Below are 26,472 nucleotides of genomic sequence, written 5' to 3'. Positions count from 1 at the left end.
GTTAAAAGTACGGTACATACGAATAAAAATTGTCTGCCTGCTGTGGGTATTTACAAAATATATTGAATAGAGCGTGGTACTAAAAGATACAAATGTTGCATGAATGGGATATCATTATCTTGAGTACAGTAAAACACGTCAAGTAATATACGTGTACCTTCAGGTGGTACATTTTATATAGCAAATATATTTAAAACCTACCAAAAAAAACTACCACTTTATTTTGTCAATGATCAATATCTGTTATTTTGATAAGCGAACACAGATATATTGGGTGATGCCCTACTCTTTTTTATAGTAGTTTTGAATGAGAAAAATGTAAATTTGAAAATCATTAATTGAATTGGATAAGTGCTCGCTCCCTCTTCCTTATGGTCACCATAATCTGTTATCTTCATATGGGAATAAGGATATATTGATTGACCCCCCCCCCCCCCCCAATATTCTTGATAGTAGTATTGAATGAGCAGTAAAGAGGCTTAAAATTTAAAATTAAGAATTGAACCCATGTAGCGAAGGATGCCCCCCCCCCCCCCCCGGGTGTGATCGGTCGACAGGGGATGCTTACTCCTCCTAGGCACCTGATCCCACCCCTGGTGTGTCCAGGGGTCCGTGTATTTTGTATTGCTTGTAAGAGTTATGAGATTGATCACTGTTCGTTATCCTCACCTTTCATAAATAAACAAGTCCACAAGCCAGACAACTGTCTTCTCAAGTGAAACAATATGACATGGAGTGCTGCAAATCCAGGCATTTTAGAATATTATGCATATACCAGTATCTGGACAATTAACAATTGTAAAAACATTACTGTTGAATAGTAATAATATCGGTATAGAACAGTGAACTATGGCTGTGTAAAGAATATAATACTGTTGCAATGTGAGATTTTGAGTTAATAATACATACTGATGGCTGGTCAGGGTTAAATAAATTGCAATGCTGGGGTTTCATCGCTATTATCAGTATCACAGAAAAGGTTATATTGAGATGGACATGTAAACACTCCAAACTTGTATAAAACAAGATGTGTTTGTGAAACACAAAATGCCCACGATAATGGCCAGTTCCGAAGATGGCCAAGGTCACAAAGACAAATATCTTGGTACCAGTAGAAAGATCTTGTCACAAGAAATGCTCAAGTGCAATATGAAAGCTCTAATATCTACCATTTAGAAGTTAAGACCAATGTCAATCTTTTTAAAAGTAGGTCAAATGTCAAGGTCAAAAGGTTAAGTACGAACGGAAAGGTCTTGTCACTAGGAATACTCATGTAAAATATCAAAGCTCTATCACTTACTGTTCAAAAGTTCTCAGCAAGGTTAAAATTTTCAAAACGTAGGCCAAGGTCAAGGGTAAAAAATGTTGGTACCCACAAAAAGGTCTTGTCACAAGAAATATTCATATGAAATATCAAAGCTCTAGCTCTAACTCTTCAAAAGTTATTAGCAAGGTTAAAGTTTCAGACAGAATTACAGAATGACTGACAGGACAAAAACAATATGCCCTCTGATTTTCGATCTCGGGGGAATAAAAATAGTTTCTAAACTACTAGAACTGTAAATATGTACATGTAAATTGTAAACATTTTAACAAATTATTTACATAATTTCAAATTTTTGGACACACATTAGGACTAGAAGTTTCCTATGCAATGAAAGATATATACATGTGATAGTCAATCATAAATATCCAAGTCCAAAGCCAGATATCTTTTTTAAAATAATATAATATAAAGAGCTGTAAATTATATAATTTCAAAATATTATGCATCAAAGATGCGTATGACCGAGTTGCAGGTTGGAAAATTATGCACGCTTGCATTCACGAAGTAAAAACATGCACGTGTTTTATATAGTTTATAAGTATGAAGCTTTGAATGGCCGCAAAGGTATTTAGTGTGATAATGACCTTGACCTTTGGATTTCAAAAACAACATGAATCTTGAATGTCGTCAGGATTTGAAGTCTGATAAACATGCACCAGCAAGTACATGTATAAAAGTTAGAGGCAAGTTCAAATCCACACAATCTGACTAAACTACAGACCTATATATATAATAATATAGGTCTGTACTTTAGTCAGATTGTCGAAGTTTCGAATCGATCACAGGTGCTCAACGTTTTATAAAGAAACCACATCTCGCTTGAAGACATAAATAATGATTGGCTGTTATTTTATTTTTAATTTAAAACGTATTAAGAGCCTATGGAATCAATATCTATAATTACTAATCTAGTAATATTTAATTTCAACATGTATCATATACATACACATGTACGTACGTTAGAATTGTTGTAAGAAAACCCGCACAAACAATCCCAACTATATAGCTCTAGAGATATAACGTATCAGTAACCATTTTTGCCGAAAATGAACGAATTTTGGTCCGATTTTTGCAAAAAGAAAATAACTTCGAGTTATTAGAGGTCTATGCGTGTCTTAGATTTGATTTTTTATTCAATTTATTCTTGAGTAATTTTAGTTTGATAAGACAGGACGTCCAAACATATTCCCGTGACCTTTAAAAACGAAAGCAGAATAATTCTCATTCATCATGCGGTGGATTTTTGATCCGCCCCCGTGACTCAAAAGGCAGACATCGTCTGCATTTATTATGTGCAGCTTTTTATGGCAAACTAGGTAAAGCATTAATTGTTTGACTGGACATACTTATTAAATCGCAAAGTAAGTAAACGTTTATGAGGTTAAATGATGGAACAGTTTGCTTCAGTTTTATATAACATGCAAAATATTGACTTTGCGTATGGAAAACAGCCGATTTCCGCATTCATTCTTTTTTAAAATTAATATTGTTTGCAGCCGACAATCGACACCATATTGATATTGAGAAAAGAATATTAATAGATAATTAAACATGCAAAATATAAATCTGGTTGTTGCATGCAAAAGTATTTGTTTTTGCTAAAGTTTGTTCATATTTTATTTCAAATCAACTGATTCCGCTAAACAACTCATCTTTAGCGTATATTCATGACGTCATAATAAAATATTACGTCATTTTCTTGTAAGTGGGATAAGAAGAACATCCTAGTTGTGTAAATAAAAAGAGTAATTAAGCATGGTATGAAAGTTGGAAAAATGAAGAAAAAAAATATCGGCGGTATATAGCTAATAACGTCCCTTGTTCTTTATTTGGAAAACTTGGCATAATTGATTTGATGTGCTGCTCCTCGCGCATGCGCATAGTGAAAATGTTGAATAGAAGGTTGCTCTCATTTTAAAAAATACTCATACGCTCAATAATTAATTGAATTGATGACATCTTCAAATAAAGCTTTACCATTGGACCTCTTTAACAGAAGACACACGATTTTCACCTTGTTATAGGGTGCATATCACACTCGGATCCGGGTACCGGAATCTGCCGAAGTTTGCCGAATGGGTGCATCAATGAAAGATAGACATTTTCGTGTAACGAAGAAAACGGGTCGACAACGCATACAGACTGAAGCTTGCTCTCTTAGTTGACAAACTTTGTTAGAAGAGCAAAACAAACTGCCTCATAACATTTATCAGAGACAAAAAAAAAAAATGGTCTAGTATCGGGATATTTTGACGATTGTAAAGAAGACTATTTTTCTCTAACTTTCACAACCTGCTCATGTGAGCTGTTGGGTATGCTGCCATAACATTCTGAAAGTCAGAGTTAAAATCGACATGTGCATGACTTGCTGGATTGCTTATCCGGATCTTACGGCTTACGGTCGTACTATATTTACCGCATACCCACAGGTGGCGCTTACAATAAGGCGGTCGAAATTGAAAGGCGAAATAAAGGTATATTTAGTTATAGGTTTAATATTGAACGTAAGTGACAATTTTTACCAAATTTTAATGATCGATATACAAAAGGCCTAATTATTACTGTGAAATCGTGCTTCGAAGATTACAGCAACAGCCCCGTCAGTTGGATCGCGCCCGGGCTGGCCTTCATTAGGTTACATCTAGTCTACGAACAATAACTTGAATAAGTTAAGTACAGTAAAATGGGTCCACATGAATAAATATCTACATAGTGTAGTTTTATTTTTGCTTTATTTTGTTGGTAGTTTTTACCTACATGCTCATTTCGTCATTGTACAGTACAAGTTGTATAAATTTAAATCATAGAATCACAGCCAGTTTTGATTTTTTTAAAACAATTCTTTTCTTTTGTTTTGTTTTTCTATTCTCAACATGAAATCAAATATCTAAGGACAAAGATTTTCAAAGAAAGTAAAACACATACACACATTGGCACACTCAAACACATTGTACACAAAACGAAGTAAGTCTATTACGTCTTGAATGTCTGTATCAGCAGACGTGGATTTAGGTTGCATAGAAAAATACTTTGACAATTTACTTTGCCCTTTTCGTAAATCACGTTTAGAGGCAGTGCTGCTTCTTTTCATTTTGAATTTTCAAATAAAAACACATTGGATGAGTCAACAGTTACAAACTGCAAATTTATTAAACCGTTCTGTTAAGATTCGTACAGTGTAGGAAAAGTCCCGCAAACGTTATCGGGATATGCTATGATCGATTATGTGATGCTAGATGGCACTATAATATATGTTTTACGTCCCGCTCGGGAATATTTCACTCATAATTATGGAGACGTGACCATTGCCGGTGAGGCCAAAAATGAAAATGGATTTGTTTGATGTACTCCGATCGACCCGTCAAATTTGCTCCTAACCTGATCATTTTTTTCAGCAATTTGAAATTTAGATTTATTTTTTTGGGGTTCCCTTGAAGAATAGAAAATTCTCCTTATTTCAAAAGAAAATATTAGAAAATTTCATGACGTTCAAAAAAACCTACCTACCGACCCATCTTGAAAAATGGGGGTCGGAGTACATCAAACAAAAATATTTTTAATGATGGTCTGAAGGGCTTCAAAATTTAGAACTATGTGCTGGACGCTCACAGCCTTTGAGCAGGGAGAGATCTTTATCGTACCACATCTGCTGTGACACGGGACCTCGGTTTTCCCCGTCTCATCCGAAGGACCGCCTCATTCAGTCGCCTCTTACGACACACAAGGGGATGTCGAGGACCTAAAGGACCGCCTCTTAGAACAAGCAAGGATACTGAGGACCTATTCTAAACTGCATCCCTACGAGGTGGATTTACTTTGAGAAAATATATATTTGTTTCATTAAAAAAATTATGTAATAAAAATTTAACGAAAATATTTTAAGTACGTGCTTACAGTGCTACAATGTAGCTACACCACTGACTATATTGTCATAAGTATGAAACACTATTGCTATGCCATGTCATTACTATCATTTTTTTTTTTTGTTTTACACATGGGCAATAACCATTACCTGTTGATGTGTTGCGCCAATAAAGAATTAGAATTCTAACTGTGTCTCACCACCAGGTCCGTAGGACATTATCACTTTAATGATCGAACATTCTATTTAGATATATAGGGCTATTAGTTACACAGTTCCTTAGTGACCTGATACGGAAAAATACATGGTGTGAAAAGAAAACTCGTATTGAATGAAGCGAACTCCCACCCCCCCTCCAGAAAAATCACACCCCTGACTTGATCAAGAAATTCTTATTTGTTTCCATTAACATTTTCTTACCCTCTCGTAGATATGATTTCAATTGTTTTTGATTTTGAACACCATCCATACTCAACATAACACTTAAAATATTGCGCAGTCTGTTTGTGTTACTACCCGGAAGTTATCATATTCACACTAAATGTTAGAATACAAAGACAGAGTGACCAAATCTTTTTTCGGTACCAAAATTCTAACCTTTTGACTTTTTGGTTTGATCTACTTTTAAGAAAACTGTACCTATTCAATATCTCCTGAACTAGTTAAGATAGAGCTTTCATATGTTGTACATAGAATTCTTATGGCAAGACCTTTCATTTCATACTATGATCTATGACTTTGACCTTCTCCAGATCAGCAAGGTCATGTAAATCATATTAATGTTGACGCATCCTCATATGAAAATTCAAGTTTGGTTATGACATGACCCTATGGGGCTAGGTTGTGGTCAAAATTTTTCATGGGAATAAAGTTTTAAAAAAGGTCTTTTAAAAATCAGAACAGCAGGGCCAAGGTGATACAGGTGAGCAATATGGCCCATAGGCCTCTACTCAAGGTCAATGTCAAACTTACGTGGCAATATTGTAGACACAAAACAAGATGAAAACAGAACAGATAAGGCTAGGATAATCAACGATCATAGACAGGTTGTATGTGCTGTGTGTCTGTAAGTTTTCTCTCATCAGCACCTTGTGGGAAGATTTACTAATAAGGCGAGGACAATCAAACATGGTTAACACGTTTTCCATTTTCAAAGGAATATGTATGTAATTTCTCAAGGTTATTCTTTCATGGGAAATCAATAATTGAATATTACAAAAATGGTACCTGTCTGTAATTTTCAAGGTCAATCTTTCATGAAAATAGTACCAATAAGACAAAAATCATCAAACTTGGTGTACATGTTTACCATGGTGTTGTTGCTAAAAATATTTTGAAAAGTACTTTTTAACTTTTGGATATTTAACTTTTCTTTGTTTACTACTCCATTAGTATTTAGTAAATACAAATTAAAAGGGCAATATTGTGCAGTGTTATTATTGCTTTTGTTGGATTATTGTGGATACATTAATTGATTTTGGATCTCTTATAGAAAAAAAGGACACTGAGAAGACGAATGGAACCTTCAAACAATGGAATTTGCAGACGAAAATGAATTTTCACTGTCACTGATCAGGTATCCAAAAAAAAAAAAAGAATTGAAGAAATTGTGATGCAGAGAGCCATGGGTGAAAGGGAAGAGGAGCGTACATTTCAGCCGTGGCTTGCGACGATGTGTAATTGTGTGCTTGTTTATGTCTATGTTGTTTATAGACAATATATTTGTGATAGTTTGTTGAGCACAGAATCACTTCAGGACATAATATTTCAAACATATTTTCACAGTAATGGAGAGGATGCTCAGAAGCTCCAAGATACTTGCTACAACCTTTTTTCAAAAATGATGAAAGAGGACACTGAATTTGTGTTTATAGAAGTAAAATGAAAATATTTTATGGATTTTCTCAATGATGTCTAATACAGTGGGTAAAGATTTTGTAGAGATTGGGAAGGGATATATATCACACCTTTTGAACATCACAGGAAATTTACAAGTTCTTTAAACTTCAGGAATTTGATATTTGTACTAATTACAGTCAGAGTATCCAGAAATATATATCAACCCATACATTGATTATTTTGATTTACAGTGTGTGTCATTAAGCCTGCTGTCAGAAATATATATCAACCCATACATCGATTATTTTGATTTACAGTGTGTGTCGTTAAGCCTGCTGTCAGAAATATATATCAACCCATACATGGATTATTTTGATTACAGTGTGTGTCGTTAAGCCAGCTGTCAGAAATATATATCAACCCATACATCGATTATTTTGATTACAGTGTGTGTCGTTAAGCCAGCTGTCAGAAATATATATCAACCCATACATCGATTATTTTGATTACAGTGTGTGTCGTTAAGCCAGCTGTCAGAAATATATATCAACCCATACATGGATTATTTTGATTACAGTGTGTGTCGTTAAGCCAGCTGTCAGAAATATATATCAACCCATACATCGATTATTTTGATTACAGTGTGTGTCGTTAAGCCAGCTGTCAGAAATATATATCAACCCATACATCGATTATTTTGATTACAGTGTGTGTCGTTAAGCCTGCTGTCTAATCCTTTTCCTTATCAAATATTTCTTGAAATGTATTAAAGCAGGTGTTGTAAAAACAAAAATCATATCAATATTAAAATTTATCCCATATTTCTCTGGTTGTATTTCAGAAAGGATAAGTCAGGGCAACAGCAGCATAAAAAATCTCTTAGAAGATCCTCCTCAGTAAGTATTCAAACCATGCTATTTTTGTCTGTTCTTAATATGCTTAAGGCAGAGTAATGTTTAAACTTCTTTGTAGTTGGGAAACATTTATGAATTTTGATATTGATATAGATATAACAGTCAATGATATTAAGATTTGCAAACCACAAGCCATTCGGGCAACCATTTTCAGGAAATCCACATGCCCAAACTCAATTTCACTTGCCCGAAAAAAAAAGTAATTATACGCATGTGAAATCTGAATAATTTTCAAGACAAATCCGGAACAGACCGAGTGAAGATGTGTAATTAATGGGACTAATGACTTTGTTTGGGGCGAGTTATTCTAATTCTATGACTTGAGCATGCGCATAATATTTATTTACTTCCTATTGTCAAATTAAAACTCTGACGGGTAAATTTTTTTACAAGCCAATCGGACTTGTTGCCAAGCGGATTTTACAAGTCCGACAGGAAAATCACTGGCTGCGGGCATTCAGACTACCGCTAATTTCGCAGACTGTATATATAAATATAGATTTGTTTTGCCTCGGGACTAGAATGATGCTAGTAAGTTATTGAATGAAACTCATTATGTGACTGCCGTCTAAATTTCTTTGATGGTGAGTAACAAAATTTAGACAGTGACAGGGCGGGCCGTTAGGTCTTTTTAGTATTGACACTAACTTTAACCAATTGCTTTGTTACCATAAATAACTTTACCATTAACCAAACGTAAGTGGTTTATATTGTTGTCCTACTTGAATATTAAAATGAAAATAACATTTTTAAGAAAATTGTTCAATTTGTTGAACATTGTGTTCATGTATTAATTGTTGTTGCTATGTTGAAATGATCTTAGTTCATTTGATAAATGAATTCATTGTATTTCTTTCTTGTATTTATTTACATACAAAAGGGTTTGGTCCTCAACAAAACAATACACTTATTAGATTTGTTACTGACTGTCTATGAGAATATGATGGGTTGTTCAAGTCCATAATAGAAGGCTTCTTAAAATGGCTTCGCAACGCCTTCCATGGACTTGAACAACCTGTCATATTCCCGTAGACAGTCAATGACAAACCTAATAACTAATATACAGGTGACTCTCGATGGCTCAAACTTCGATCTCTCGGCGTGAAATGATGATCCTGAATTTTTTCTCTGTATAACTAAGCAAATTTACTATCGATCTTTCGAACGTTCGATCTCTCAAAGTTCTCGATCTCTTTACGGGACCTTGAAGTGAAGTTAGGTCCTGTAAAACTTATTTCATTGTTTTTCACTCAATTTCTCGAAGTGATGGTAGGTATAGACACCATTACCCAAGCATATAAGTATTTCTGCTTGGACCTTACCTGGATTTTGTTTAAAAAAGAAGGTTTTTAGCTCACTTGAACCTACCACTGTAGAATGGCTGAAATATTGCCAAAAACGGCGTAAAACCCCAGTGAATCAATCAATCACTTGAACCTAAGTGAGCATTTGGAGTAGGGTAGGAAGTAAAGTTTTAAATGAGGATATATAGGGAAAATTTAAAAAAAAATCTTTTCAAGAACAACATTGCCATGATGGGTCATATTAATATGCAAGCATCCCCAGGTAGTGCAGATTAAAGTTTGTTTAACTCCTGGGGATAGGGTTGGGTCACAATAGGGGATCAAAGTTATACATGGGAATATGTTGGAATAATCTTTATCTCAACAAAAGCAGGGCAATGAGAATTCATACAAGCATCCACAGGTAGTGCAGATTCAAGTTCAAATCATGATTCCCCCGGAGTAGGGTTGGGTCATGATAGGGGATCAAAGTTTTTAGCTCACCTGAACCGAAGGTTCAAGTGAGCTTTTCTGATTACATTTTGTCCGTCTGTCCGTCCGTCCGTCTGTAAACTTTTTACATTTTCGACTTCTTCTCCAGAACCACTGGGCCAATTTCAACCAAAATTGGCCAAAAGCATCCTTGGGTGAAGGGCTTTCAAGTTTGTTCAAATGAAGGGCCATGTCCCTTTCAAAGGGGAGATAATCACAAAAATGCAAAAATAGGGTGGGGTCATTTAAAAATCTTCTTCTCAAGAACCACTGGGTCAGAAGAGCTGAACTTTACCTGAAAGCTTCCTGACATATTGCAGATTCAAGTTTGTTCAAATCATGGTTGGGCCCCAGGGGTAGGATGGGGCCACAAGGGGGGATCAAAGTTTTACATACAAATATATAGGAAATTTTAAAAAAAAAAATCTTCTTCTCAAGAACCACTAAGCCAGAAAAGCTGATTTTTACATGAAAGCTTCCTGACATAATGCAGATTCAAGTTTGTTCAAATCATGGGCTCTGGGGGTTGGATGGGGCCACAATAGGGGATCAAAGTTTTACATACAAATATATAGGAAAAATCTTCTTCTCAGGAACCACTGAGCCAGAAAAGCTGATTTTTACATGAAAACTTTCTGACATAGTGCAGATTCAAGTTTGTTCCAATCATGGCCCCCAGGGGTAGGATGGGGCCACAAGGGGGGATCAAAGTTTTACATACAAATATATAGGGAAAACTTTAAAAAACTTCTTCTCAAGAACCACTAAGCCAGAAAAGCTGAGATTTACATGAAAGCTTCCTGACATAATGCACATTCAAGTTTGTTCAAATCATGAGAATAGGGGATCAAAGTTTTACATACAAATATATAGGAAAAATCTTTTTCTCAAGAACCACTTAGCAAGAAAAGCTGATTTTACTGACATAGTGCAGATTCAAGTTTGTTCAAATCATGGCCCCGGGGGTAGGATGGGGCCACAAGGGAGATCAAAGTTTTACATACAAATATATAGGAAAAATCTTTAAAAATCTTCTTCTGAAGAACCACTGAGCCAGAAAAGCTGAGATTTACATGAAAGCTTCCTGACATAATGCAGATTCAAGTTTGTTCAAATCATGGGCCCCGGGGGTTGGATGGGGCCACAATAGGGGGATCAAAGTTTTACATACAAATATATAGGAAAAATCTTTTAAAATCTTCTACTCAAGAACCACTGAGCCAGAAAAGCTGTTATTTACAAGAAAACTTTCTGACACAGTGCAGATTCAAGTTTGTTCAAATCATGGCCCCCGGCGGGTAGGATGGAGCCACAAGTGGGGGGGGGGGGGGGGGGGTGTCAAAGTTTTGCATACAGATATAGGGAAAATCTTTAAAAATCTTCTTCTCAAGAACCATTGGGCCAAAGAAGTTGACAATTTACATGAAAGCTTTCTGACGTAGTGTAGATTCAAGTTTGCAAAAATCGTGGCCTCCAGGGGTAGTTGGGGCCATAATAGGGACTAAGGTTTTACATGCAAATATATATGGAAAGTCTTCAGATATGGGACAAGGTGACTCAGGTGAGCGATGTGGCCCATGGGCCTCTTGTTTATGGAAATATATAGGGAACCATCTTTAAAAATCTTCTCAAGAACAGCAGGACATGATTAGTCATATTAATATGCAAGGATCTTCCGGTATTTAAAATTCAAGTTTGTTCAATTCAAGGGTCTCATGTGGTGTCATAATAGAAGATCAAAGTTTGATATGGAAATAAACAGGAAATTAATGAAAACAAATTCTTTTCAAGACCAGCAGGACCACTCTAAATCATTTAAAAAGCTCTATGGATTCAAGTTTTCATTTCAAAAATTTTCATTGGGGTAAATGAAACTTTACAAAAATCACAAAAGCTGAACAACAGCAGGACCAAGGTGACTTAGGTAAGCGATTTGGCCCATGGGCCTATTGTTGTTGATTAAGTTTTAATTGTATGGGAAATTGTTCAGATGTACACATAATGTGAATACACCCAAAGCATGTGATGTGAGTTTAGAATGATTGTGTAACAATGAAAAATGTAAATTTTCATTTTGCAGATTTTAAAGATTCCCCAGTCAAAGGTTCCCCTGTCTGATGTAGATCCCAATCAGCAGGTATTTTTTTTTTATCTTGATGTAAAGTAATTAATTGGAAGACTTTAAATCTAGGATTTTATGTCCCTAGGGTTGAAGATCAGGTCACAATTCTAAATTTAGGTCATTTTGTTGAAAATGAGAATAACAGCTGAGTTGCAGGATTTACAATTAATTCTGAAACAAAATCGTGACTGTCTATTTTGTGGGGCAAATAGAGCCCTTATCATTTATAGTTCTTTGTGGGATTTATGACTCCCATCAGTCAGATGCTAGGGTGGGACTATAGTATACTGAAAATGCTTTCAATCTGAAGAAAAAAATGGATACTTCTGGGTGATGTTTTACTAGAGGGAAAAAAGTTTTACAAATGTTGTCATGTTGGGAAAGTCTTGAAGCTTTAGAACAAATGTAGTCTCTCCAGGAGTAGAAGAGTTAAATAGGTATTAAATATTTGAAATCTGGGGGGAAAAGAAAGGTATTTTAACTTGTCACTTTTCATCATGAAAAAAAAACCTATCAACGATCTTCAGTTCATGAAGATATGCATACATTGTAAATATATAAGTTAACCATTAATTAAGACCCATGGGCCTCTGATTATTATTGGTATGTATAGTTATGTAATATACAATTTGAACACTTGACCTTTGTAGGATGGCTGTAAACTTCCTCCCTTCAAGAAAGCCAGGAGATCAGAAAGTAGGAGAGTCAGTTTTGCTGATACCTGTCAGATCAAGTAAGCAACAGAATGAAATACCCTATATAACTCTATATATAAATTTTCCCCGTTTTGGACTTCCTTGATAAATCATGGGAACAAATTACATTCTATACGATAAATTGTATTCATTTTACTTATAAAAAACATAAATTTAGTTTTCATTTTCATAATTTTTTAAAAATGTTTTTTTTACAGCGTCGTTAATTTTGGGTCTTAATGAGGAAATCTGGGATATTTTTGACTCCCATGATATACATATTTAGTACATGATATGGGGAGTCACCAATTTGATATCACATGTATGCCACAACATTTTATTTCCATGCTTGATCATGGTTAGTAAACAGTTACATGAAAAAAGAATGTAAAATCATGAATGTGTTTGTCATATAGGCAACCAGGTTTTCAGTATTTGATAGCCCATTTGAAATTTTCCTTGTGTGAACTCTATTCAAATTGTTAAAATCGTGTGGCTGTATATTTGCTCAACTAGCCTCATGAATACCATTTCAACTTTTTGGATAGAGCAAATACAAAAACACACAGTATATTCTATCACTTTTGTCTCCATTTTTAGGGCCATGTCATGTTGCGGGTGCCCAGTAAAAATCACTCCCTCCATCGATTCATCTGTCAGCACTTTCTAGAGCATATGATAACTTTAGTGTCCTTATGACGATTTTCATAAATTTCATATATAATACTTGAATTGTGCAGAGGAAGGCCCCTTTCGATTTTCAGATTTATCAGCTTTATCATTATGGAGTTATGAGACTTAGAATTTTTTAGTATTCATAAAATAATAGCACTTTCTATTGCACACAATAACTTGAGATTACACAAGAAACGTTTTGTAAATCTTATAAGTAATACTCAGATTAGGCAGAAGAAGACTATTTGATTTTCATATTTCTGTCCCATCCACCAGCACTTCTAAGGCACACGATAGCTTAAGTTTCCTAGGGAAAGTTTTCACCTGTCTGTCTGTCAAGCTCCATTGCAGGTTCCTTGCTGACTCGTCAGTTTTCTAGTGTTGTTTAAAATTCCAGGCATGGCTGTTTGCATATATGTACACCATTTTGAACTGAGAGGGTTATTACATGTATGAAATGATGTTTATTTAAATTTGCAGAGAATTTCCAAAAGACTCTCCAGGTGCTTGGCATCATAAAGATTCAAGTCCAGGTACATTTAACTACACATGATTAAACTTGCACACAACATATGAGTAATACTCAAATGACAACATACCTATACCTATACATGTATTTACAATAAAAACTGTACCCTTTAATAGGTGATATAAACATTAATTAGAATTTAGAGATAAGAATTTAATTGTTGTCAAACTGCAAGTGTTTAAATGTATGATAATTTCTTTCTATTTCAGAAAATTCTCCAGAAATAGAAAAGTATGTAGTTTTTGGCATCTTTGGTTTGTATTGATTATGATTCAGGGTTCTCCATCAGTATTTTTACAGCTCTGACACAGTACAATAAAATGTGTGTGACACAGTTCATGACGCAGTAAAAAAAACAAAACAGTAAAGATCTGCGCCGATCGTGAACGAAACTAGAGCAATGAGAAAGAATTCTTATTGTTTACTACATCAAAGCGGACTTAAGTACGATTGCGTTTTTATAGTGTGGAACAGTGATCCATGTCTCAGGTAAATAGGTGTGAATGAAACAGTACTAGTCACTTGATTTTGAATTGTTGAAATAGATCGTCAATACTCACAGCAGCTTTGTGGAAAAACTCAGGACCAAGATTGATTAATGTTTAATATTTGCACCTTGAACTATTAAAATGTTTAATCTTTGTTGTTGTTGTTTTTTTTTTGCATTTTGTTGTTGTTTATGATATATAATCTATGATACATTATTAAAAATAAAAAGGGATGTGAGGCGCTTCATGCAAAGTCTTTTCTAACTGTCATGAAACACTTCACGCACAGTCTGCAACACGGTAAAATTTGAAATGATGGAGAACCATAATTGTTTGATTATAATTGTTTAAATAGTAGATCATTTATAGGTACAGGACACTTACAAATATGGTAATAATAGTGAGTATTTTTCTGTGATATATATTTATATTTACCCTTTATTTTTACAGAACAACAGAACAAGAGACACCAGAGATTTCAGGTATCATACACCAGCACAAATCTTTACACCCGAGATTTCAGGTATCATACACCAGCACAAATCTTTACACCCGAGATTTCAGGTATCATACACCAGCACAAATCTTTACACCCGAGATTTCAGGTATCATATACCAGCACAAATCTTTACACCCGAGATTTCAGGTATCATACACCAGCACAAATCTTTACACCCGAGATTTCAGGTATCATACACCAGCACAAATCTTTACACCCGAGATTTCAGGTATCATACACCAGCACAAATCTTTACACCCGAGATTTCAGGTATCATACACCAGCACAAATCTTTACTATCTTTCTTGAAATCAAGCCCGGTCATAGAACAGAATTAGATGTTTAACTCGTGTACTGTACATAATGGTAAAAAATGATACTGATCTTTTATAGATTTAAAGATAATGCAGGGCTCAATGGTTTGTGGCCAGTAAATTAAAGATTGGTGCTAATGCTTTGTAAACAGCAAGATTAGACCGCGTGCTTAAAAGTTTTTTATCGGATGCAATATGATATACTTTGAAGTAACACAATGTGAATAAATTCTCAAGTGTTTGTAAAGACAAGGTGTCTAAGCGAAGTATTCCTAAGAACAAATTGTTTTCAACTGCATGTTTCTTAGAATGAGTTGTCTAATTGTGACACTACGTTTCCACAAATGACAAAAATGAAGATAACACCGAGTATTGTCCAAGTTTATGTGATAAATAAGACCCCATACTAATGTTCAAGTATTATTTAAAATAGCTTGAAACAAGACTTTTATGCATTAAAATTTTTTTTTTTTCTTTTCTTAACTATTTACTTGTAGTTAATATGTTACTTGGACAATAAATGTGTTTGAAGTCAATTATTTATAAATGTGTTTTAATATTATTCAATCATGGAATTTGGGCCGGTTGTTTCATATATCCACTGGTCCAAAGGGACATTAAAAATTCTCAGTTCACCAATAAAACCCCCAAATACCCAGTGAATATTATCAATTCTCTGGAGAAGTTGAGGTCAGCGCTTCAGAAAAGAAAAAAATTATCATATAGTCTGAAATTTAAGGTACATGGATGTATGTCCCTACTTTCGTTTTAACCACATGTGTTACTGTGCGGGAGCAGGGTTGTATGTCCCTACATTCATTTTAACCACATGTGTTACTGTGTGGGAGCAGGGTTGCAGAAAAGAAATGAACGTATAAAATAATATCTGTGACATGTGAACGTAAATAATGTCTGTGACGTGTTGTTATTTCGCTTGAAAATTATTGTATTTAACACAAAGATATCTCTGATTATGACATCTGTGTTTCAATAAAGTACATGTACATGATTTAGCACAACTTCTTTAGCACATCTTTTTTGTCTTTGCTATAGAAAGTAACTGGCAATTTTGCGTAAAGTAGGGGCTGAGAAATCGCCCATCTCTGACTCCTAATGAGAACCCTGCATACATGTACTTATACATCTTAATTCAAGAGACACGATAGTTCTGATTATTTTTTAATTGAATTTTAGGTCTTGACAAACTTCTAACAGGTTCAATACAACATCCAGGTTTTACTTCTACAGATGAGGTAGGTGTATGTAATAAACATTTTAGGTCATCTGAGTCACCCGGGTGACCTATTGCTATTGGTCTGTCCGTCATTGTATGTTGAAAATTGAACATTTTTAACTTCATATTGATATTTGCCTTTCCAATTCTTTTGAAATTTGGTATGAAGCATCTTTGAGACAAGGGGGACATAATTTGTAAATTTGTGCATAGCTCTGTTGTGTGACTTGGTCATAGTCTAGCAGTTCAATCTCTGTTAATTGCAGAAAGGTCATGAAATTTGCTTTGTTTCTAATTTTTACATGCCCATAACAGATGGATCATATGTAGTATGGCACAATGTGTCTGTCTGTTAGCAACTTGTAGGTCAGCTTTAAATAGAACTTAAACTTGGTATACATATTTGCAATGTTAGATAAGAGGAAGGAGGTTTTTTTTTCAAGTTCTAAGGTCAAAGTCAAACTTACATTGGTAATTCATTTGACACTAAACAAGCTAAAAACAGTATAGTAATAAGCTAGAAACAGTATAGTAACAAGCTAGAAACAGTATAGTAACAAGCTAGAAACAGTATAGCAACAAGCTAGAAACAGTATAAACAAGCTAGAAACAGTATAAACAAGCTAGAAACAGTATAGTAATAAGCTAGAAACAGTATAAACAAGCTAGAAACAGTATAAACAAACTAGAAACAGTATAGTAATAAGCTAGAAACAGTATAGAAATAGTATAGTAATAAGCTAGTATAGTAATAAGCTAGAAACAGTATAGTAATAAGCTAAAAACAGTATAAACAAGCTAGAAACAGTATAGTAATAAGCTAAAAACAGTATAGTAATAAGCTAGAAACAGTATAGTAATAAGCTAGAAACAGTATAAACAAGCTAGAAACAGTATAAACATGCTAGAAACAGTATAGTTATAAGGCAATGATAATCAAACTAGATACACATATTATAATGTGCAGTGTTTCTGTGGGTCTCTATCTGTGTCTGTATGTGTCATCATCATCATCAACCGGTTTTGATTATACAGACCATGTATTAATCCTCATGTTGAGGGTGTGGCCTGTCTGTCAAGAGTGAAGTCTTCCTCTCCATGCCTGGCGATCCAGTGGGTTGGTAGAGTCCATGTTCAGGGCTACACAATCACGCTTCACGAGTTCATCCCAAGAAACCTTTGGTCAGCCTTGACCCTGCTGTACTACAATGTTCATGCATCTGACCTGTGTTTTAGTTTATCCATTAACACCTTGTGGGAAGGATAAAAAGTGTGGTAATAAACCTAGGATAATCAAAAGTTGTAAAAGTTGCTAAAAGCAGCTTTGGGTGAATTGAAAACGGTGTGAAATTGTTTTTCAGTGCATGTGTGGGAAAATTTCCCAGTATACAATAATGAAAACTGAACATTTTTCAGGCAATGAAATCTATGATGATTTTTAAAAAAAAATTATATCTTGAACACAAGTATGTCACAGTATAAATGTATTTTTCTAGGCTCATAATTGGACAAAATTGTTTTAAATGTCATATATTTGATTTCAATGTTTCATTGTATTAACATGCATGTACATGTACATTGCTTAAGGACTTGTATTTAAATCCTTTGAAGGATGTACAGGAGGTTAGCTTTGAGGAAGAACTGCCCAAGAGAGTCCAGGTAGATCCAGTTAACTACACCCTGATCATGGATGATGACATGGAGCTGACTGGATTAAACAGATTTGAAGTTGAACCTTTTGTTGACTTTGGAGAATTGCAAGATGTGCAAAACCAGAACAAAGTGGATAACAAATTCCTTCAGAGTCTCATTTCAACTGACAAGAGGATCAAAGGGTATTATTAAAGTTATCTAGCAAGATGTAAAAATACTTGCACATACAATTTTAGAATTTTTAATTCTTAGTCTCAGAAATGATTGAAAGTCAAGGCCAATAAATGTTAAGCATTTGTGATACGTAGATCTATTAAAGTTACATATTGTCAAGATGGTGGCAAATGTTCTCTGGTGCCTGTTCAAATATGTCCAGGGACTGGTTCTCTTCCTGTTTCCTTGGAATATCATCAGGTTTTCAGATGCATGTAGGATATCAAAATTATAATCGGCAATAACAAAAGAGTATCTGTTAAATCTTTATTAATATTATTGTGGACTCAAGCCAGATGACATCACTGGAGCGCCAAGGATATTGTCTTTATTGGATGAGATGTTTCGCGGTGAAATTTGACTTGTAAATCTAACAATGAAGTGTCATATTTTAGTTTTGAATATTTTTCCAAAAATCTGTTTTTTGTGTTTCTGATAAAAACTTGTTTAATACATTAAGCCTTTACCAGCAGCCCCAACAAATAGAAAACACAATGTAGCTACCAATAAAGCAGCTAAGAAATGAGTGTTAGATCTTCAGTTAGTTATTATTTCACGTACAAAAGTTTTGGTACATATATGATTGTCATCATGTTAAAAAAAAGTCATTCTGTTAAAAAGAAAAAAAGCTTCCCTCGTCCTTTTATTTACATTAAAAAAAGAAAGAAAAGATGCCTCCCTCCTGCATCAAATATTGGAAAAACTGGCGTGAGAACCAGATAATAAAATTTTTATGGGCTAATCATAACTAAATTCAAAATGGCTGACTTCAACAGGAACAAGCCATGTACTGGCAGTGCCAGCAAAACAGTTCATCAGAAATTCCGAGTTGTGTTGCTTGTGTGTCCCCTTTGTAAAGTCAGAGGAGATATTCCAAAACACCAGCCAAAAATTTAAACTTTGCAAAGTTACTTTACTTTGCATTAAATTTCAATTATTTTTTGAAAGTTTAACATTGTTAGAAAAAGAAAAAATATTTTCCTTACCTACCCACCAGCCCAAATTTTAAATGCTGGGTCAGGAAAGGACAAACATTGATATTTATTGGTGATGCAAAGACATGCTGTAGAATACATATACCAAAAGGAGTTGACGTCATTCAGCATTTATGAGAATGTATTCAGTGCAATGTGGTAACATGGTAGAATAACAGTCACTTTTCAGTTTCTTGCATTCAATCACATGTGCAGGTTTTTTTAAGGTCTTGATTTCAAGGGCCTGGGCCTTGCTAATTGGGGAAAAATAGCGACATTTTCTTGGAAATGGGGGAAAATGTTTCATACAAAGAAATAGGGAAAAAACCAATCCAGAGTGTTTTTAGGTATAATTGGGTTCCTTCTGACTTTCAATTTGGTCAAAGCTTACGTCATTCAAATAATCAGAGGCCAAAAAATTAAGTTTGCTTAACAATTTTGAAGCAAAAATTGTAATCTGTGGGCCTGTGAAGAAGATTTATGAATGATTAGGCTACCCTGCTTAATTAGTTTTCATTGTTTGGGAATTTCAAAGCAATTATTGGGGAAAATACCTGCTTTTTAGCATTGAGAATGGGGCCTTATTTTGGCCCCCTACAGACCCTAAAAAACCCCTGATGTGAGTATGAAAATGTTTTTAAAAAAAAAGGAAGAATTGTAATCAGATGATCTACATTATATTGTTAAGGACCCTGTCATTAGAGTTGTAAAGTGTAGATGAATTCTGGTGTAAAAATGAATTAAAATTAAAAGTATCAATTTGCATTGAATCATTAATGGGCTTTGATGTTATAATTGCAAAATTATCTGCCATCAATACTGACAGAATATGACATTTTATGGAACTTATCTCATAGAAGTAAATATATATATTTTTGAATGTTTTGAATTAATATAATTTTGGTGACTCTTGGCACAGTGATTTTTTTCTACCCACTGGGAAAAATAGTGTCAAAATCGAACAAATTGGGAATTTTCTACCAATGTAACGGCAAATGATTTTAAGTAAAAGAAAAGAAAAAAGAGAACAAAACAAGAAGTAGTGAATTGGGAATTTTTAGTCTCAAAATTGGGAAAAATCAATGGTTTTTGGCATTGGGAATGGTACCGTTATCGGTACCAGTTATATAAGGGAAAAAATCGCTGTGGCATAGCATAGTTCATCAAAGACATTCCTTAGGATGAGGTATGTGCTATACCAACCTTATGTTGAAGTGAGTTTTTTGTCCCCCTTCAAAAGAAAAGGGGCATATTGCTTTGGTCAATTGGTTGGTCAGTAGACCACATGTTGTCCGTTCAATATCTTGAGAACCATTCACTTGATCGTAACGAATTTCATATGTGGGTTGGTTATGAGTAGAAGAGGACTTCTACTGTTTTTCAGGTCTAAAGGTGAAGGGTCAATCTACTCTGGACATAGGAATATACTATCCGCTCAATATCTTGAGAACCCTTTGCTTGACAGACATCAAACTCGGTACACTGGTATATCTTTAAAAGAAGATGACCCCTATTGATTTTGAGGTCACATGGTCAAAGGTCAAGGGTCAAACTGGACATAATATATTGTCTCCTATATTTTAAGAATTATTTGCTTGATTGACACCAAACTTGGTACACTGATACAGCATAATGAGTAGATGACCCCTTGATTTTTAAGTCACATGGTCAATCCACTCTTGAAATAGGGAGATATTGTCTGCTCAATATTTTGAATTGATGATGCTACTATCAATTAAATGATGTATGTGTATAACCCTTTTCAATTTTGCACCATGGAGAGGGCATATATGTTTTACAAACATCTCTTGCTAATACTTTTGATTATGATAGCGTATATAATATCATTCCGTAAAGTGCATGCTTATCATTCAAAAAATATTTTTGTTTTATATCATATCGCACAGATCATAGATCTTCAGAGGTATGCAAAAGAAAGGGAGGGGGGGGGGACATGATTGAGGTTATAGAGCCATCGGCGGAAACCCATGATCTGTCTCACATCCATCTTGCTACCGCTTACCGTAAAGACCATGGGTGTCCGACAATGTTACCGAGCATATTCAAATTGATATTGAATATTTAAGGAAATGCAAGTAATATTTCCATGATTGTCACTTATGACCTTCATTCAGTTGTTGGAAATTGAAAGATGCACTTCTAAATTTGATGATCACTTTTGGCCGTCATAAAAAACATCTAGTCCAAGAGTTTAAAAGATGCACTTGTTGCACCATCAATTTGCAGCACCTTTCTTAGTTGACTGTTAGCTCCATGTGTCTCTTATTTTTCATATGAATAAAAAAATCAGATGGATTGCTATTTTTTTCAGCAGCAGTTTACAAACTGAGACACCAAAAAATGTGTTCAATACAAAAGCACTGGAGGATCCAGAAACATGTGTCCCTACAGCTACAAATCATCACAGCTGTTTACATGAGGAAAATGTCCAGTCAAGTCTATCACATCTTACAACAGGAACCACAACTCTGTCTTCTTGTCAGCTCAGTTTGACTAAGCGAACACCTCTCGTTTCCGTACCATCGTCTCAGAAACCAGGACTTAACAATTCTGAGAATAAGGAAATTTCACCAGTAGATTTTGGGAGTAAGTTTGATGACCAGTCCATAGTAGAGAAACCTAAACTAACTGGATTCCTTCAATCACTATTAAAAACTCAAAGAAAAGAAAAAACTGAAGGTTTTCAATCCACACTATCTACTAGTATCTCATCCCAACATGAAAGCAACAAGACCATTCTTTTTGGAGATGGCATGGATGAAACAACAGTATTAGACAGCACTATATGGACCAAAGAAAAAGATGAAAACAGTATCAACCATTTGCACCAAGCCAATGTCTCAGTAGAAAAGATCGAAGATGAGAAGAATTGTGAAATGACTCAAGTTTTTCACAGAGGTGGTGCTATGGAGGAAACTAAAGTGTTTTCATGTAGAATTTGGACAGAAGAGGAAGTTTATGCAGAAGAAAATGAAAAAACTCAGATATTGAATAAAGATGGAAACATGGAGGAAACAAAAGTGTTGACTGGTGGAATTTGGACTGGCTTGGAAAGAAATAGTTGGATGACGGACAGCAAGAATCCAATGGGAAATTTCAGACAAGTTGAAGAGGAAACAAAGACTTTTGGAAAGGATGATGACATGGAAGAAACAAAAGCTCTAACAGGAGAAATTTCGATTGCAGGGACAACTTCCTTGGAGAAGACTAAAATAGATGAATGGCTGGAAAATACCAATGCACAGACAGCATCAATTGTGTTAGAGAATTCAACATTAAAGGACAAGAAAGATGTAGAAATTAAGGGGGAACAGATGGAAAAGACCAAGATATTTATTCAAGAAGATGCTGACAAAAAGGAAAAGGAAGAGGAAAATAAGATGTTTTCAAAAATGTGGAATGAAAATACTTCTTTTTTGAAAGAGAAAGTAATTGAGTTGAAAGAGTCTGACCCTGATGGAGAAGACTCAGAAGTTACCTTTAAAATTAAGAAACTTCAGAAAGAAAATGAAATGGAAAAGACTATGATAGATGAATTGATGGAAACCGAGAAAGAAAATGAAGCAGCAGTGAAAGCTGAGGGTTTCGTTGAATTACAGGGATCTGATCCACTCGTAGATTCCACGGATCGAGAAACAGAATCAGGAAGGCAAGGGGAGGAAATCATATGTGACAAAGATGATGAAAACACCAGAACTTTGGCAGATATGAGAAACCTTCTCAAGAAACCTACTTCTAAATTTGATGGCATATTGCTGAGCCCAAAAGAGAGGCCATTGAAAGTAAACCATGAAAATGTAACTTCAAGCCAGATGCATAAGGAGGTTCCCTGCAAAAATGAAGGAAATAAAACTCTGATGTTCAGCAATCAAAGTGTTTTGTTAGATGAGACCAAGCTGGTGACAGCTATGATAGAGACAGTCTCCAAGCAGAAGACTTCAGAGAACGAAAGTATGCAAGAAAACAAAATAACTGAAAACAAAACTATTTTATTTGGTGATCAAAGTGCCATGATGGAGGAAACGGAGACAGTTCCAACTGAATTGGCGCAGGAAAATGAAGTGCTGGCTTATGTTGGTGCTCAAACTAAAACAAATTCTGGGACTGTTGACCAATTGCCAACAATTACTGGTAATAACATAAGAACTTTCTTTGAAAATGATAAGGGAATAATGGATGAAATGAAAATGATCACAACATCAGTGGACTCTATGAAAACTTGTTCTGAGGGAGAAGACATATTGCCTTCTGTTGATTTGTTCAAGTTAACTGAAAATACAATGCAGAATGGTAAATTCATTGTGGATGTAACTGGAGTTCAAACAACAGATGAAAAATCACCAGGTATGTACATCAGATTGTTTATATTTCTCTCATATTCTTTCTATTTCATTGATTTAATGTAAGACAAGCTCTATGGCTTAAATGTACCACTTGCTTATCAAACAAATATGGATAATGTGCTTGTGACATGGGAGATAAATTTGCAGTGTATTGTGTAGGTCTTCCAATGGAAAATAGCATGGTGGGGCTTTTAGAACAGGCACCACCTGAAAACTTGCTGACAGATTTGACATTGAATCACACAACATCACCTAAAAACTCATTGACTGATGCCACATTGAATCGCACAGCGCCACCTGGGAACTTGTCGACAGATGCCACATTGAATCACACAGTGCCACCTGGGAACTTGTCAACAGATGCCACATTAAATTGCACAGCACAACCTTGGAACTTGTCAACAGATGCCACATTGAATTGCACAGCAATGTCAATGAGACCTGGAAATACCTCATCCTTTGGTAAATTTATTAACGCAACTAAAATGTAAAGACTTCAAAATCTCTGATTTTTTTTAGGTTCAAATTCCCTGGTAAGTCACATACCCACAAATTTAAATCCTCCTCAAACTGGAAGATTTCATTTACCATGCTACGAAGTCAACAACTCTTTACACGGAAAACATGATCCAATGCTGTTTCTTCACAAACCAGGAAAATAAGTGATTCTACAGTAATTATTGTTTATGCTTGCTTATGAATGTCCCTTAGAACATTGAATGTTTTATGTTAATGTTCTGTTACTTTGTCATTCAAGTGCATCTTTTTGTTGGTCAGTATAAGCTTCATGCAGCATAGTTAAGGTTCCCCAAGAAAAGCACCTCACTTTATGTCATAATGAAATAATACATCATGACATTCAAGTCTTTTGCTGTATCACAGGGAAAATGTCAAAAATATTTTAGCATTATTCATATCCACTGAATTTTTAAGCTATAGATGAATCTGCTTATCAAATATTCATTTTATATTGTTTGCTTTGGTGTAAGCAAAAGAGATTAATAATGAGGGTTCATGACCAATATGTTTTATAACTAAAGAAATGCATGTACATCTGCATATGTAATTTGTCTGAATGATGACAAAAATCCATCTTAAAGTGTCCTATGGTATCTCATCAGGTCAATAAATTCTGGGCATCTAATTTAGCCAAAATACCCTAAAAAATGATTAAATGTGGCACATATGTGTTTGTTTAGGTAATGCGATGAAAGTATGTGTCTTGAAAATTCAGTGTAGGTGTCCGGATAGGGCCATTTGCAAAAGCGTGACTGCGCGTTAGTCACAACACGCCGTCACACCAACAAGCAACGCGCCTTCGCGCAGACAAGCAACGTCCCTTCGCGCTCTCACGCCAACAAGCAATGCACCTTCGCGCAGACCAGCAACATGCCTTCGCGCTTTCACGCCAACAAGCAACACGCCTTCGCGTTCTCATGACAAGCAATGCGCCTTCGCGCTCTCACGACAACAAGCAACACACCTTCGTGCAGGCAAGCAACGCGGTGCGAAGGCGTATTGCTTGTTGGCGTGACGGCTTGAAGGTGTGTTGCTTGTTGGCATGAGAGCGCGAAGGCGCATTGCTTGTTGGTGTGAGAGCGCGAAGGTGTGTGGCGTGATGGCGTGTTGTGACTAACGCGCAGTCAAGCTTTTGCAAAAGGCCCTATCCGGACACCATATCAGTGAGTGAATACGAACAAATCATTCAAATAAGATAATTTATGCTGTTATTTGGTCATTGTTGGATACTTTTGGCTGATTTCATCATGACAAATATAGGATGATGTTTTGTTATTGGTTATTTTTTACTCACTTCAAAGTTGAGGGAATTTAATAACTCGCCATTTCTGGAACAGTGGTGTCTGAAACAAAGAATACCATTGCAAATTTCACTCCCATGCTTGTTACAGAGATGACAGGTAGGGAGAAGATGCCCAATTTCTTGGTCATAGGTCATGGTCATATCTGTTGGTAAATCATGTACATTTGGACAATATGCACATTATAGTACCTTTTTATTGTAGCTAACACAAGTTTCTTTATAGGTTTACCCCCAGATTCTACTCAGGCCCTCCTGGGTAAGGATTGGGGAAGTTTCCCTTCAGACATTTTGAACGGTACAAAGGAGAAAGAGAAGTCCCTCATCTCTCAGCTCTCCATCAAGAAATCGTTAGAATGTGATAATACTCAGGTAATGCATACCATTAAAATGCTTCAATGTTCAGTTAATTGTTATGTGTCCCTCTACCCCACCCCACCACCACCACCACCAGGTGGCTAAGGCATATAATTAAAAGCTCAAGTGAGCTTTCCTGATTGCCTGTTATCCGTCGTCTGTCTGTCCATTTTCAACTTCACTGGGCCCATTTCAACCAAACTTTATAAAAAGCATCCTTGGGTGAAGGGTTTTTAAGTTTGTTCAAATGAAGGGCCATGCCCCCTTCAAAGGGGAGATAATAAAAAATTGCAAAAATAGGGTGGGGCTATTTAAAAATCTTCTTCTCAAGAACCACTGGGCCAGAAAAGGTGACATTTACATGAAAGCTTCCTGACATAGTGCAGATTCAACTTTGTTAAAATCATGACCCCCGGAGGTAGGATGGGGCCACAATAGGGGATCAAATTTTTACATGCAAATATATAGAGAAGGTCTTTATAAATCTTCTTCTCAAGAACTATTTTGCCTAAGAATTTTACAGTTACATGAAAACTTCCTGACATAGTGCAGATTCATATTTGTAAAGATTATGGCCCCCCAGGGGTAGGTTGGGCCCACAATAGGGATCAAAGTTTTACATGTGATTGTATAGAGAAAATCTTTAAATATGGGCCAAGGTGACTCAGGTGGGCAGTGTTGCCCATGGGCCTCTTGTTTTCTATTCATCAAGTCATCAGTCTGAATTTTGAAATTGTACACTTCTACCAGATGGCTGTTTTTTTTTTTTGAATATAAAACTGAAATAGCAAAAAGTAAAGCTGGAACATGAAAAATCTT

The 26,472-nt window shown here is 35.3% G+C and overlaps 1 protein-coding gene across 3 annotated transcripts in view; it reads left to right on the top strand.

Moving 5' to 3' along the window:
- The first annotated feature begins 3,746 nt into the window (after positions 1-3,746).
- Positions 3,747-26,472, top strand: part of LOC125650892 (uncharacterized) — a 67,970-nt gene continuing 45,244 nt past the window's right edge. The window contains exons 1-13 of one of the 3 annotated variants that reach the window (XM_048879468.2): positions 3,747-3,801; positions 6,682-6,765; positions 7,870-7,924; positions 11,798-11,854; positions 12,490-12,572; positions 13,690-13,742; positions 13,948-13,969; positions 14,677-14,708; positions 16,234-16,292; positions 17,885-18,108; positions 21,446-23,478; positions 23,637-23,939; positions 25,523-25,668. In XM_048879468.2, coding sequence (XP_048735425.2) covers positions 6,722-6,765; positions 7,870-7,924; positions 11,798-11,854; positions 12,490-12,572; positions 13,690-13,742; positions 13,948-13,969; positions 14,677-14,708; positions 16,234-16,292; positions 17,885-18,108; positions 21,446-23,478; positions 23,637-23,939; positions 25,523-25,668 — 3,111 coding nt within the window. In that variant the 5' untranslated portion in view covers positions 3,747-3,801; positions 6,682-6,721. Of the gene's footprint in view, positions 3,802-6,663; positions 6,766-7,869; positions 7,925-11,797; positions 11,855-12,489; positions 12,573-13,689; positions 13,743-13,947; positions 13,970-14,676; positions 14,709-16,233; positions 16,293-17,884; positions 18,109-21,445; positions 23,479-23,636; positions 23,940-25,522; positions 25,669-26,472 lie in introns of those variants that run through there. The other 2 variants (XM_056153341.1, XM_056153340.1) reach the window with 2 other exon arrangements.

This window comes from Ostrea edulis, chromosome 1 (assembly GCF_947568905.1).
Source record: "Ostrea edulis chromosome 1, xbOstEdul1.1, whole genome shotgun sequence".
Classification (NCBI taxonomy): Eukaryota; Metazoa; Mollusca; class Bivalvia; order Ostreida; family Ostreidae; genus Ostrea; species Ostrea edulis.
The sequence above is the reverse complement of the archived record's forward strand: the minus strand, read 5'-3'. Positions and strand labels throughout refer to the sequence as shown.